Source organism: Anguilla anguilla, chromosome 1, assembly GCF_013347855.1.
Source record: "Anguilla anguilla isolate fAngAng1 chromosome 1, fAngAng1.pri, whole genome shotgun sequence".
Classification (NCBI taxonomy): Eukaryota; Metazoa; Chordata; class Actinopteri; order Anguilliformes; family Anguillidae; genus Anguilla; species Anguilla anguilla.
This window is the reverse complement of record NC_049201.1, coordinates 74,574,084-74,588,510: the sequence shown is the minus strand read 5'-3', so window position 1 is coordinate 74,588,510 and position 14,427 is coordinate 74,574,084. Positions and strand designations below refer to the sequence as shown.

The following is a 14,427-nucleotide window of genomic DNA, read 5'->3' as shown; positions in this document are numbered from 1 at the left end:
TTTGCAGCCAGTGTTCACCTGTTATAAATATGGCTGTGCCTCAAGTTTCTAGCAAATCATTGCATACTAAGTAGCATTGTGATAGTGGGAAACATGGCATCAGAACTAAGTGAAAATGTCAGAAGTCAAATTGTTATTCTAAACAAAGAGGGGCTTTCTCAGCGTCAAATCATGGCTAGACTAAAGGTTTCTAAGGGAGCAGTGCATGGAACTCTAAAACGCTTTGCAGAAACTGGATCAGTTGTATCCAAAAAACGATCAGGAAGACCAAAAGTGACCACACCATCAGAAGATCAATACATCAAGCTTAGTTCCCTGAGAGATAGAAAAGCAACTTCATCACAGATACAGAATTTGCTAAATAAAGAACGCAAGACTCCAATCAGCAAAAGTACTGTCAAAAGAAGGCTGTCTTGTAGTGGTCTCAGAGGACGAGTAGCAGTTTCTAAACCACTTCTCAGGAGGGGAAACAGGGCCAAACGCTTGAGGTGGGCTAAGAAATACCAGCATTTCACGGTGGATGACTGGAAAAAAGTCCTATTTACTGATGAATCCAAGTTTGAGATTTATGGCAGTAACAGAAGGGTGTATGTAAGGAGACGAACAGGAGAGAGAATGATAGCACAGTGTATCAAACCCACAGTGAAACATGGTGGTGGGAATATTCAAGTCTGGGGGTGTTTTGCCTACTCTGGAGTTGGGCACCTGCACCAAATTGACTACAACCTGACCAAGGAGAAGTACCACTCCATTCTTCAGAGACATGCTATACCCTCCGGTTTGCATCTTTGTGGAGAAGGATTCATACTGCAGCAGGATAATGACCCCAAACACACCTCAAAGCTTTGCAAGAACTGCTTGAAGACGAAAGAAGACCAAGGAGTCCTGACTGTCATGGACTTTCCTCCACAGTCACCTGACCTCAACCCCATTGAACATTTATGGGGGCACTTGAAGACTGAGAAAGCCAAGCATTCTGTGACATCGCAAGAAGCTCTTTGGAACATTGTCAAATCATGCTGGGATAACATGGGTCATCAGGTTATGCACAAACTTGTGGAGTCCATGCCAGCTCGAGTGCATGCTGTCATTAAAGCAAAAGGGGGACATAACAAATACTAAGGTATTCTGAAGTTCATGTACATTTTTCAACTTTTCACTCTAATTGTTAAGCTGATATTATCATTTGTAATGAAAGAATTAGTATTACATTCAACACATGCAAAATAGAAATATCTTGACTAGTGGTCTCAGACTTTTGGACCCCACTGTATATGTAAACACACACATACTTCTGTTGATTTTGTCCGTTATAAAAACTAGATTACAAATCCTAAAGTAAGGATGAATAACGCATTGATGTTCTGTAATAAAAGCACTGATATATTAGAAAAGCATTTCCCCTCAAGTCCCCTAATTGCACTTTTTTTTGCCCCTAAATCTCCCCCCTGATACCTGTCCTTAAATACACAGCAGCCAACGACTGACCAGCTGCCAGAGTCTGGAGTTTGGCAGGCCAGGAGCAGACTCCAGCAGCTGTATTGATTGGCTTGTCTGTGCGGAGACAGATGAATGCATTAGTACCCAACTCGCCCTGCCACTGAAAATATATTAACTCCCCGTATTAGGCACCCTGTCTCGTTACCATGGCGACACAGAGAGAGAGGGGGGGGGGGGGGGGGGGGGGGAAGGCGGAGGGTGGCGGCGATGCCGGGCGAGTTGAGGCGGTGGGGTTTGATTGGTAGTCTCTCTCCATCGGTCTACCCGTCTCTCACCTTTTTTCTTGCCTTTTCTCCTTCTCACCTCACTGACACCTTTTTTTTTTTTTTTTTGGAAAAAATGTTCTCTTAAACCGTTCCTGACTGTTTTGTTTTTGTTCGTTTTTTTTTTTTTTTTTTTTTTTTTTGCTTAGCCCACTTTGTCATTTGGGCCACGCATTGTTTTCCTCCTCACCCTCTTTCCCTCTCGTCTGTGTTCAGTTTTTATTTCCTTTTTTCCTCCGGTCTTCACTGCCCTTCCCGCAAAGTCCGGTCTCCTCTAACGCCATACTTTATTCGGCTCCCTTCTTTTACGTTTTTCCCTTCTCTCTCCGTCTGCATCCACCACTTTTCCCCTCGCTCTCTCCCTCCCTCCCTCCCTCCCTCCCTCCCTCTCTCTCTCCCTCTCTTGCTCCATCTTTCTGTGCTGCAGTAAAAGAGGCGCAGTGTGGGATCTTGGAGAGAGGGGGAGAGAGACAATGAAAGCAAGGGAGAAAAATGATGGTGGGGAAATGGAGGGGGGGATTTTTATTTTTTTTCCTTCCATAGCTGAAAGTGTGTCTTTTGAGGGAAATGCTTGATTCATGCCTGTCCCAGGTACCCAGATGTAATGCGCGGTGATGTTGTTAACTAAACATATATGATTAAATAACAAAATAGAAGTTTTCTATTTTTAAAAAATCCCAACCCAGTTCATTAAAAAAAAAATCCCAACTCAGGACTCACCGAGAAAAGCTGCAATATATTCTATTTGTTTTTATTTTGTTGTTAATGTCTGAATTTGTCACTATCGTGCAGCATAGTGTTGCTTTAAACAAGCTTTGTTTCAAAGGTGCAGCTTCGTAGTCAGCAGGATTGTAGTGTAGATGAGGACACTGCATTACCGGAGCAGACTAACAGACTAAGTTCCAGCCATCAACTGTATTAGAACATGGAATCTTCTCAGCTAGCTATGTTATGATGTCACAGACATTCACGTTGCGTGGTCACGCATTTGACCGATAATGTAAATATTTTGAAGAAAAACAAACAAGAGCTCTCTCTCCCCTTGCACTGTGCTCAGTTCAATATGATTTGAATTGATTTGATGGGGAAGTTAGCCATTTGGGCAGTTTTGCTCAGCGTCTGTGTGGCTTGCTCGTCCGGTTGTTTCCAATGCCTTGTCGATGTTGATGACAGCCTTCGCTTGTGTTGGGGGCATGTTCTCTCCAAATATGGTGTACGAAACATGGACTCTTGTTTCCGAACGATTGACCGGATTTTCAACTATGAACAGAAAGTGATCCAGGCTGGTAGAGTCGGTGAGGAACCTGACCTTGTGTTTGTTAGAATTATTATTACTATTATTATTAATATTATTATTATTATTATTATTATTATTATTATTATTGTTGTTGTTGTTGTTGTTGTTGTTGTTGTTGTTATTGTTGTTTTTTGTGTTGCTGTTGTTACTGTTGGCATTGTAGCCTTTATGCAAGGCAGTTTAAATTTCAATGTAATAACATCTTTACAGCGAAGATACATTGCTGTATTATATACATTCTTTTTGTACACTGGTGTTATAGTTGTCCTCAAAAAGGATCATTAACTCCATCAAACACACAAAATTTGACAATGTAGAAGTAAATGGAGAGGGGGCTTTGGGCTACGCTGCTAATGGCTCACTTTCAGTCTGCGTGTGTCTTCCTCAGGGGGAGGCTATGACAGACAGCTCAGGAATATCATGCACGCTGAGATCATGCCCCTCGTGGAGGAATTTGATGAGAAGTTAAATGCAGGTACCAAATCCTGCAGTTTGCACCACCCCACCAACCACTATACCTCAGAGAGGGGTGGGGGGGGGGGGGGGGAGGAGGAGAGAGAGAAAGAGGGAGAGAGAGGCTGTCTTTTAAGAGCTCTTTATATAATGATGGTTAAAAAAGGGCACATTTGTGTATGGGGGGAGGGAGAATGGTGGGGGGGGGGGGTGGGCATTTTAGTGACCACCAAAAAAAAAAAAGAAAAAAAAGCAAGGGGGGGAAAAAAAAAACAAACAAACAAAAAAAACTAACCAAAAAAACAAAAAAACAAAAACACATTTCGGGCAGATTTGTTACACGGCTTTGTAGCGTCAGCGCTAGACGCCCTCGCGGCGCGAGTCAGACAGCGAGACAGCGAAAACCAGAGGGAACGAGGAGAGATCGAGGGTGAACAGGCACCGACGGCCTGAGGAGGACTATGAGCAGCGTTTGGGGGGTCACGCCCGCTCTCTCTCTCCCTCTGCTGTGCTGTCCGTCAGACTCCGTGTACGAGGAGAGGCTACAGGCGGCAGCGCAGCGCTTCATCTCTGAGGCCTCCAAACTGCCCAGAGGTGAGAGGCACTTCCGTCTCCTCCCTCATTCATACTCTCTGTCTGGAATGTTCTTTATATATGTACACTCGCATACACATACAAACACACACACACGCACACACCCATACAAACACACGCACACACCAACAGACACACACACACTGATACCCACACACAGACACACACACACACACACACATATACACCCAAATATATTACGCCTTCCCGTCCGTCTGGGAGACAGAGGATGGATTCTCACTTGCCTTGCCACTGTTTCCTAAACTCCATCTGTTTGCCAGTTACGAGGTTAAATTGATCTGTCTGACTCATGTGTTGTGCCCATGCTCATGCAAGCATCTGCTGGCTCCCGGTTCCTGCCTTTGGCTGTCCAATATCACGACTAAGTTGTCAGACTGTATCTTGGATGCGCTGTGCCGTGATGTTTCATTTTGTACTGTCAAAGCCGGGCTGCTGACATGTGTGTCCTTCTTGAACCTGTAATCTTGAATCTTGGGTTACTCCTCTCTGTAACCTCTATTTAACCAGAACACCCCACTGAGGGTGACAGGAATTTAACAGATGCTCTTATTCAGAATTTTTTTTACATAGCACTTACATTGTATCCATTTATACAGCTGGATTTACAGTATCCTGCAGGTTAAGTACCTTGCTCAAGGGTACAACGGCAGTGCCCCATCCGGGAATCGAACCTGTGACCTTTAGGTTACAAGACCAGCTCCTTACCCTTTACCCTGCCGCCCGAGGCATTTTACAAGGGAGACCTGGCCAAGAGGACAGCTTAATAAACACACAAAATCACACAACAATGACACCCATCAGTGGTGCACAGTGAAAACAAAGCATACCAACTGTTAAAGCGGTTAAACACTACCAACATGGCTTCCTGTATTCCTGAGTTGAACTCTTCCAGTGAAATGAAGCTCTCTATACGGATAATTAATGGAGATGCACAGAGCCGCTATTAGGGTTTAACTTCTCTTTCTCTCCCTTTAGCTACCGGATGCGTCCCACCTTGCGGTGAGTACACCAGCACGCTCTGCTGTTCATCTTCTGACATCTTCACATTTATGGTTCTCAGATTTTCTTTGCACTCAGGAATATGACTGCTTTTAAAAGTGCACTGCTCCCAGAGCCAAGCTGTTCCTGCTTTTGCTATTGTCTTTGTTTTTAACATGTTTATTTGCCTTTATGGAATACTTTTTCTTTGTTTGTTTACTTTTGCTTATCTGTTTTATTTATTTTACACGTCATTTTTACAACATAACATTCCAACACTCCTGTTTTATTAGTTTTTAATTACAGTATTTCACATTTATGTACATATACCTTACAACAGGGTTTTTTTTTAAAATCATTAACTAAATTTCTAAATAAAGTAAGTAAGTACATAAATAAAACTTAACTGGATTTTTGAAAATAAACAAGAGCAAGAATCTCAGGTGGTCAGCAACTTCTATTTGCTTTGGAGACCGTTGTCTGAGAATAAGATGATTTTTTAACCCTTGGGCGATTCACAGGTTTCCAGGTTTCAGGAGCTGTTTACGACTGTGTCACCTGCCTGTATGACAGCTGTGAATACCCTCTCGACTGTCCCAGTGAGTTCCAATATTCATCACCCCCGCCACCACCACCATACACGCCTCACAGGCAGTATCCACCCCCAAGATAAGGGAGGCATCTTCCATGAGTTTCCATGCATATACTTATACATTCCTACATACACAGATAGATAAACTAGCCACACATGCTTGTTGAGAGGTGTCTTGTCACTCAGGAGGTGGTACTGTGGAGTGCAACATGAATACAGCCACAAAATAAAGCTTCAGAAAGGTCAAAGTGAGATTATCATTTTACTGTCGTGTTAAGGATGGCAAAAGACAATATGCAAAGTACAGATATTTATATTCACGTGTGCATAAAAAAATGTTGCTAGGAACAGCAGCATAGTGGTGGGATATTGTGTTCTGGTTATGCGGTCGGGTTTGCCTCCCACATCTAACAAGTCAGTTCTTGATCCTCTCAAAAAGACTGAAACAAAAAAGGCTGAAGGCTAACAAATGATCTTCAGCACCCAGTAATGATATGATTGTTACATTGAATTTTGAGCACGTATAAACAGACAAATAAATGTCCATTGATAGCGCAGTCTGTTTTAGTCATATTAAGCAGTAGGGTTTTGACACCTACCAACCCACATGTCAAGCAGCCTTTCACAAAGTAGTATCTATCTGTGTGATAATGTAGGTCCATAAATTGAATTATATACGCAAATTTTATAAGAATTCATACTCCATATTTGAAATGATAGCCTCCGCCCGCTCACCACACAGTTCATTCTCCATCCACCACAGTGCAATTACTGCACAAAGCTATCACCTCCCACTCTTGGTCCTGCGGAGGGTGTCATTGGGCGTTACAATTAATTGAAGTAATGGAGGCAGTGACTGTTGGCTATCAGAGTTTGAGGAAAAGAAGTTAAAAAAAAAAAAAGAAAATGAGAGAGAGAGAGAGAAAGACTGTGAGCGATGCCCGTGGTTGTGCGTCTGTATCTCGGAAAAAAAAGTGGTGGACCTCACGGTCGGGGAGAGCAACGGCACCGAGATGCGATGTGACGTCCGCTTTCCCTTGCCGACCGACATGGAGGTCGTCTGGAGGTTCGCCCCTGAGGTGAGGGGCAGGGTTTAGCGATAACGGGCTTGGGTGGGGTGGGGGGGTGGGGGTGGTACAACTGATCCCTCGCTCCTTAAAAGAACACAATGCAGCCATTCTGCTCTATTCTTGCAGATCAACAGCCTCTCAAGGAGAACACAGAGGAATTTCTGATAGATAAATTATTTTAGCCAAAATGTTACGACCATTTGTAAATAACAAAGGCGTGTTTTTAAATGGCAGACTCCCAAGAGAATCTGGCTCTCAGTGTTATCGACTCAATAGAGATCCTGTAAAGTTTCTAAACTTCTGTCATTGCGATTGTATTTAGAGTGTATAATTACCCAATTCCAGAAACCTGTTATTCACAGCTGCGTGTGTGCGTGTGAGCATGTGTGTATGTGTGTGTATGTGTGTGTGTGCAGGTGTGCGTGTCTGCGAAACTGTGTGTGTGTGTCTGTGAACCTGTGTGCGTGTGTGTCTGCGTACCTGTGTGCGTGTGTGTCTGCGTACCTGTGTGCGTGTGTGTCTGCGTACCTGTGTGCGTGTGTGAGCCTGCGTACCTGTGTGCGTGTGTGTGTCTGCGTACCTGTGTGCGTGTGTGTGTCTGCATACCTGTGTGCGTGTGTGTGTCTGCGTACCTGTGTGCGTGTGTCTGCGTACCTGGCGTGCGTGTGTGTACCTGTGTGCGTGTGTGTGTCTGCGTACCTGTGTGTACCTGTGTACCTATATGCGTGTGTGTGTCTGTGTACCTGTGTGCGTGTGTGTGTCTGCGTACCTGTGTACGTGTGTGTGTCTGCGTACCTGTGTGCGTGTGTGTGCCTGCGTACCTGTGTGCGTGTGTGTGCCTGCGTACCTGGCGTGCGTGTGTGTGTCTGCGTACCTGTGTGCGTGTGTGTGTCTGCGTACCTGTGTGTACCTGTGTACCTGTATGCGTGTGTGTGTACCTGTGTGCGTGTGTGTGTCTGAGTACCTGTGTGCGTGTGTGTGTCTGCGTACCTGTGTGCGTCTGCGTACCTGTGTGCGTGTGTTTGTCTGTGTACCTGTGTGCGTGTGTGTGTCTGCGTACCTGTGTGCGTGTGTGTCTGCATACCTGTGTGTACCTGTGTGCGTGTGTGTCTGCATACCTGTGTGTACCTGTGTACCTGTGTGCGTGTGTCTGCATACCTGTGTGTACCTGTGTACCTGTGTGCGTGTGTGTCTGCGTACCTGTGTGCATGTGTGTCTGCATACCTGTGTGTCTGCGTACCTGTGTGCGTGTGTGTGTCTGCGTACGTGTGTGTGTCTGCGTACCTGTGTGCGTGTGTGAGTGAGCACGCGTACCTGTGTGCGTGTGTGAGTGAGCATGCGTACCTGTGTGCGTGTGTGTGTCTGCGTACCTGTGTGCGTGTGTGAGTGAGCATGCGTACCTGTGTGCGTGTGTGAGTGAGCATGCGTACCTGTGTGCGTGTGTGTGTCTGTGTACCTGTGTGTGTGTGTGAGTGAGCATGCGTACCTGTGTACGTGTGTGAGTGAGCATGCGTACCTGTGTGCATGTGTGTGTCTGCGTACCTGTGTGTGTGTGTGAGTGAGCATGCGTACCTGTGTACGTGTGTGAGTGAGCATGCGTACCTGTGTGCATGTGTGTGTCTGCGTACCTGTGTGTTTGTGTGAGTGAGCATGCGCTCTGGAAGCACATCAGACCTTTTTGCGCCTGGGTTCCTCCGAAGGCCAGGACTCAGCAGGTGGAGCAGTTCGGGGTCGTGACGGTGGGGGAGGACCGCCTGTACTCCATCCCCTCCGCCCGCGCCCACCACCAGGGCACGTACCAGTGCGAGATCTTCTCCCAGCAGCGCTCCATCGTCAGAACCTACCACCACCTCAAAGGTGAGGTGCGAAGCTGGGGGGGTTGGGGGTCGGGATGGGGGTCACTTTGCCGAGGAGCTCCAAACTCAAATCTGGACTGAAATGTTTTTTTATCAGGGGGGTAGCCCTTTGCCAGTGTGATCCTATGCCATATGAATGGTGCCAGGGGGCCAGGAGGCTACTAGCTGCTATCAGTGAGGGACACGGCTCTCCGCAAAATGACGCTAACTCTCTCCTGCTGCCCTGCGTGGCCCATAGTGGGTAGAACTGCTATTGGGTTGCAAGTGGCTGTGTCAGGAGAGAGCATTCTCATTGGAGGACGGAAGCTGCTTTAGGAGGGGGCGCTCCTAAACGCGCAGGCGCAGGATCGGGCGGGCTTAGAGGTTACCGGAACGGTACGACTGCAAATCAAAATTCCAAATCCCAAGGAAGAAGGGTCAAAAAGAGAAAGAGGTCCAGCTGAATAAACTCTGAATACACGCCATCAGGCTAGTGATTAAGAAATGAAACATTTCTGCTACCAGTGTTTAATCCTGATACGAATCAGAACAAGTCTACTTTTAAAGTGAATTAGCTGTTAGGAATTCAAATTACAAGGTCATTTTAGTTTCGCCTCTTCAGCCAAATTTTCTTATGAATGTTTTATTACATCCATATTTAGTGTAATCTGGGGGACTCATTAATTTACATATTCACATACAGTATATACTGAAATGACAAAGTATTTCATGCATCATGCATAATGCATGAGCAAATGTCATAATATTAACTGAAATAGCTATAATAGCCTAAAATCAAGGCACGTACCATCTCTCTCTGTCTGTCTGTCTGTCTGACTGTCTCTCTATCTCTCTCTCTGTCTGCTGTCTGACTCTCTCTCTCTCTCTCTCTCTGTCTGACTGTCTCTCTATCTCTCTGTCTGTCTGTCTCTATCTCTCTCTCTCTGTCTGACTGTCTCTTTCTCTCTGTGTCTGACTTCTCTCTCTCTCACTCTCTCTATGTCTGCTGTCTGACTCACTGACAGTGATCCCCCAGGTCCTGGTCGCCCAGGCCGAGCTGCAGGGGGTATTTGACACGGCTCTCCTTCCGGGGGGGCAGATTCCGCCCCCGCCTGCCGGGCCGCCCTGTGACCTCGCCCCGACCCCGCCGTCTCCCAACCTGCCGCTCCTCCCGTCCCCTGCTCTCGTGGCTGCCTGTCTGACGGCTCTCCTGCTGCTGCTCTTCTTGTCCCTGGGGTAAACTGCGTTAAAAAATTTTTTTTTTTTTTAAAGACACGCTCCCTCTGCTGTTGCCTTTGGACGTATATGCCTTTTTTTTGTAAACACAGATGAGCAATCCGTGCTCCGTGGAATAGACACATACAGTACAGCACGCGCAGTAAAGAGCCACGGCCGTGTGTCAATATTTGGGGGAGAGCCGCGGACTCGAAGGCACGCGGCATCTCCATTGTGCGCCAAATCGCATTTATAAACAATTACGAAACAGCTACGAAAATAACAACACTGACAAAAGCAGTAGAGGTCTAAAAAGGACACATAACTCCCACACAACTAATTTGTGTGAATAAAGGGCAGGCAAAGTGCTCGCATTGGCCTCTCCAGAACTAAAATATCAAAATGCAAGCGCCTTGTAAAAGTGATCATTATAGTCTTAAACGAGGAGCCCATCATTCCGCCTTAAGTGAATGATGGGCTCCACGTAGCCTGCCGGGATTTATCTGTTCAGGAATCTCATCTAGTCTCGGATAGATTTACCTGTCAGAGCTGAGACCTGAAAATATTGTGGAAGATATTAAATCATTTGTGTCTAAAATTTGTTCAGTTCAGATTGTTATGTTACTGGCATACTGGCAAAGACAATGTTGTATGCAATTCTATTTTATTCATGTCAATAGTGGACTGATAGGTCAGAACACATAGACTGTTCTCCGATTTTATACTGAGTAAGCTGTTCATACTCAAGTCTAAAGAAATGTTTGTACACGGTTATATAGATTTATTGTTATCTGTGAATGTGATCTTTCTGTTGATTCTTTTGTGATTTTTCTTGCAGGTTTATGGTCTGGTGGATGACAATGACCAGAGATGAAGCACCAAGAATAGTACAATTATTCATTTAAGACATGAGTTGTTCATATCGCCGATGACCGTGATTACTTTTAAACAATGTTTCCGCATATCGTCTGGTTTGTCTGGAGTGTTTGTGTTTCACCACTAGAGGGCGCCAATGTGAAGGACAAGTCCGTGCAAAGTGAAAACCGTATCTATGAATTTTAGAGTTACTCCCGCTACCTTTGCACCTTAACTGGCTATCCTTCCCTGAGCAATGTGATGGCCAGTCACGTATGCAGTGCCCCCATATTAGCACAGTCAAGACTGGCACAGTCAGGATTCAATAACAGGTTGTGAGCTGTATCACAACACTTGATGCCAGTGCTTTTAGTTGAATGGTCTGCCTGTGAGGATACTCCATAGAACGATTTCACTGTCATAAAAGAATAAAAATATCACATTACTTTGCATTACATTTATTTTGCAGACGCTTTTATCCAGAGCGACGTACAATAAGTGCATACCGAAGGTCATTGGAACAACTACAAACAGATCCGATGAGGTACAATGCTCATTTTCTAGTTATTCATAGCCATGAACACATTAAGTCCAGTTCACACAGTACACATTACTCTGACCAAACCTACAATGAGTCAAACTAGGAGGCATGACAAGCCAAAGTTCTTGGTTACGTGAGAGCAAGTCATGCCAAGTGAAAACATATTTTAGTTGATGATTGAAATTGGCATATTGTCATGTAATTGCATTTTTGGAGGACATGTCCAGGCAATTGAGAGGGTGTGCTCCACATCAACATGCACGGCATTGATTGCCTCATGCTTTGTTTCACAAGTTTAAAACAGAAATTTCACACCCTGAAACTGGCCATTCAACCACTTTGTCCTTAACAACAATGAGTAGCATATTAGAGCAGAGGTGGTCAGGAGGGCTGTATCTTAATTAATTTATTTATTTATTTATTTTCATGCAAACTTATGGCCTTAATTACAGAATGAGTCCTAAAATTCACACCATCTCACATTTTGGCTACATTTCCTGATAAGTACATGAATGACAGCCAAAGACTGTTCTTGTGTCCCTATGTGAAACTCTTTACTGTGACCTAGGAGGTATTTCAGGAAGCAGAATTACTGAGTTACCTGGATAACTGCACTGCGGAAAACCCAGAACAGCTCTTTTTACTTCAGTCAATGTTCCAGATTTGGGAGCGTTCCGGGTTTTACTTAGTGCAGCTATCCAGCCAACTCGGTAATCCTTCTTCGTGAAACAGGAGCCTAATTTGGCAATTGGTGGAAACAAACACTTGCATACATGCAGGCCCTTCAGGACTGGACTTGCCCCATGTATTAGAGCCAATATTAATCAAATATTCATGGAAATATTTATTTCAGGGGTGGACAATTCCATTCCTGGACGCTCTTGTTTCCACCAATTCTGTTTTAATTTATGCGCTTATCAAGCAATGTTGCTAAAATGTCAGATGGCATGTTAGGGCTGAATAAGCAATTAAGGCCAGAAGTTGGCGTGAGAACCAGAAATGGATATGACCAGCATTGCCCACCTCTTTTATTTAGTCATTAAGTAGCATTTTAAAACTTTAAAAACTTTTGCAAACAATCACCTGCATCTTTCTTATGTAATGCTGCTAGGATTCTTTGTGAGCACGTGCCTTACGGTTTTGTGACTTCATTGTTAGCAGTATGAACCTATGATTTATATGATATGCTTCTAGGTTGGCATCACTTTCATAATAATGTACAGCAGTGGTCTCCAGCCCTGGTCCTGGAGAGCTACAGGGTCTGCTGGTTTTCATAGTGACTCTGCACTTCATGAATCAATTAGAGCAGTTGATTACACAGTTAACTCAACTCACCTGGTGTCTTGGGTCTCAAATGGATGCTGATTTTAAGGTGAAAGCAAAAACCAGCAGACCCTGTAGCTCTCCAGGCCCACCATGCTTGGAGACTTCCTGCTCAGGGAATGTTGTTAGCCAGGTGTAACATACTTCATGTTGCTCTGGTTACGAGCATGTTTTACGCAGGGCATTTCAGTAGCACTGCTTATTTTGGTTTCAACCACAATTGCAATCACAGAATTTTAACAATATGTTAATTTTTATTAATTATTTTTTTCAAGCATTGACGGATTGCATACCCTCTTAAGCCACAGAAGTAGCTATGTATGCCATGGAGAATCAAAGTCACATATTCATATGGTGCTGTATTGCAAATTATTACATAAAGGTAAAAAATGTTTTAACTGATCAAATTAAAGACTGAGGTGAATCACTTGGCTCTTAATCGGAGAAAATGTGGACACATGGCCTCTAAAGCTAACCATTTGGTAGGTAATGAAGATTTCAAAGACAAAGCAAATGATAATGAGACAAACCTGGATTGTGGTAATAAATTTAAAGTAAAATTATGAAAGAACTTAAAAACATGTTCAGTAACCTAATTAGGAACATATTGAGTCACCTATTGAGTCTTTAATTTGATCAGTTTGATCATTTTTGTTGCCCCTTTTTATGTAATTGTTTGCAATATAGCATAATATGCACAATGTGAACATGGGACTTCTATTCTTCATGGCATGCATAGCATTTCCTGGCATAATGTGGCTTGATAATCCCTCTAAATAAACCAGTAAATAATCCCTCTAAACACAAAAAGCACCCCATTAAAAAAAAAATTAGCTTGCTAAAATGCTGCCATTGTGACTGTGGATGGAATGAAAACCAGCATGCGCAGTGCAGCCCAAATATCAAGTCTGACAATCACCTATGCCAAATGAATGTAACTAAATGTAATGCAGCTGAATGGCAAGCAGCCATTACCTTAGTAATACAAGGGTATCGTCACCATATAAACCAATTTTGGAGTTATATGATTTTAAGAAAAACTTTGAGCTGTACACCCCAGACAGGCCACCAGTCTAACGTAGGGAACACACACACCATTCACTTACACACTCATACCTCACACTGACAGACTCATACCTAAAATTAGCCTACCTGCATGTCGTTGGACTGTGGGGGGAAACTGTGGTGCCCGCAGGATTCCCATGCGGACACTGGGTGAACATGCAGACTTCACACAGAAAGGCCCAGGCTGAATTTGAACCCATGACCTCCTTGCTGTGAGGTCACAGTGCCACCCACTGCACCACCATTTAATAAAATAAAATAAAATAAAAATAAAAACAAAACTGGACCGTGTCCAGAACACCCTTGTGGAACCCATTGGTGGACCTCCATTAATGTACTGTTAGACATCTACATTTGCACACTGTGTTCTATCTGATAGGGAGTTTTCAACCCATTTAGCTGCTTTAGTGCTTGGCCTGATGTTTCTTAGTCTTTCTGTGAGGGCGGGGAAGGGTGAAGACCAGACGCGACCAAACAGGGGATCTATAAGTTACCAAAGGGCACTCCAGTAACCACTGAGTCTCGTGAGAGACAAAATAAGAAGGGGGTGCTATACTCCTAGGGGACGTATCCCAAATAATGAATAATAAACCCCTAAACGGGTAACTGAGGAAGAAGGAGTATATAAGGAAAATAAAGGAACAGGGAAATGAGAAATGAAAAATAAACAACTTCGAACTGAAGCTGAGAAAAAGAAAATGTCTTTTCAAAAACAAACAGAAGAAGTTCTGAGGCCAGCTAAAACCAGGGGGGAAAACTGGTTAGTAAAGGGCAGAAAGTTTTGTGCCCCAACGGTGACACAATAACCCCTTAAAACCGCCGGCC

General features: G+C 44.2%; 1 protein-coding gene across 1 annotated transcript; it reads left to right on the top strand.

Moving 5' to 3' along the window:
* The first annotated feature begins 1,899 nt into the window (after positions 1 to 1,899).
* LOC118207668 (sperm acrosome membrane-associated protein 6) lies at positions 1,900 to 11,787 on the top strand. The gene is made up of 9 exons (XM_035381514.1): positions 1,900 to 3,058; positions 3,449 to 3,535; positions 4,036 to 4,107; positions 5,104 to 5,127; positions 5,628 to 5,705; positions 6,674 to 6,777; positions 8,469 to 8,625; positions 9,629 to 9,839; positions 10,657 to 11,787. The coding sequence occupies exons 1-9, from the start codon at positions 2,845 to 2,847 to the stop codon at positions 10,721 to 10,723; spliced, it is 1,014 nt and encodes a 337-aa protein (XP_035237405.1). The 5' UTR covers positions 1,900 to 2,844; the 3' UTR covers positions 10,724 to 11,787.
* The last annotated feature ends 2,640 nt before the right edge of the window (positions 11,788 to 14,427 follow it).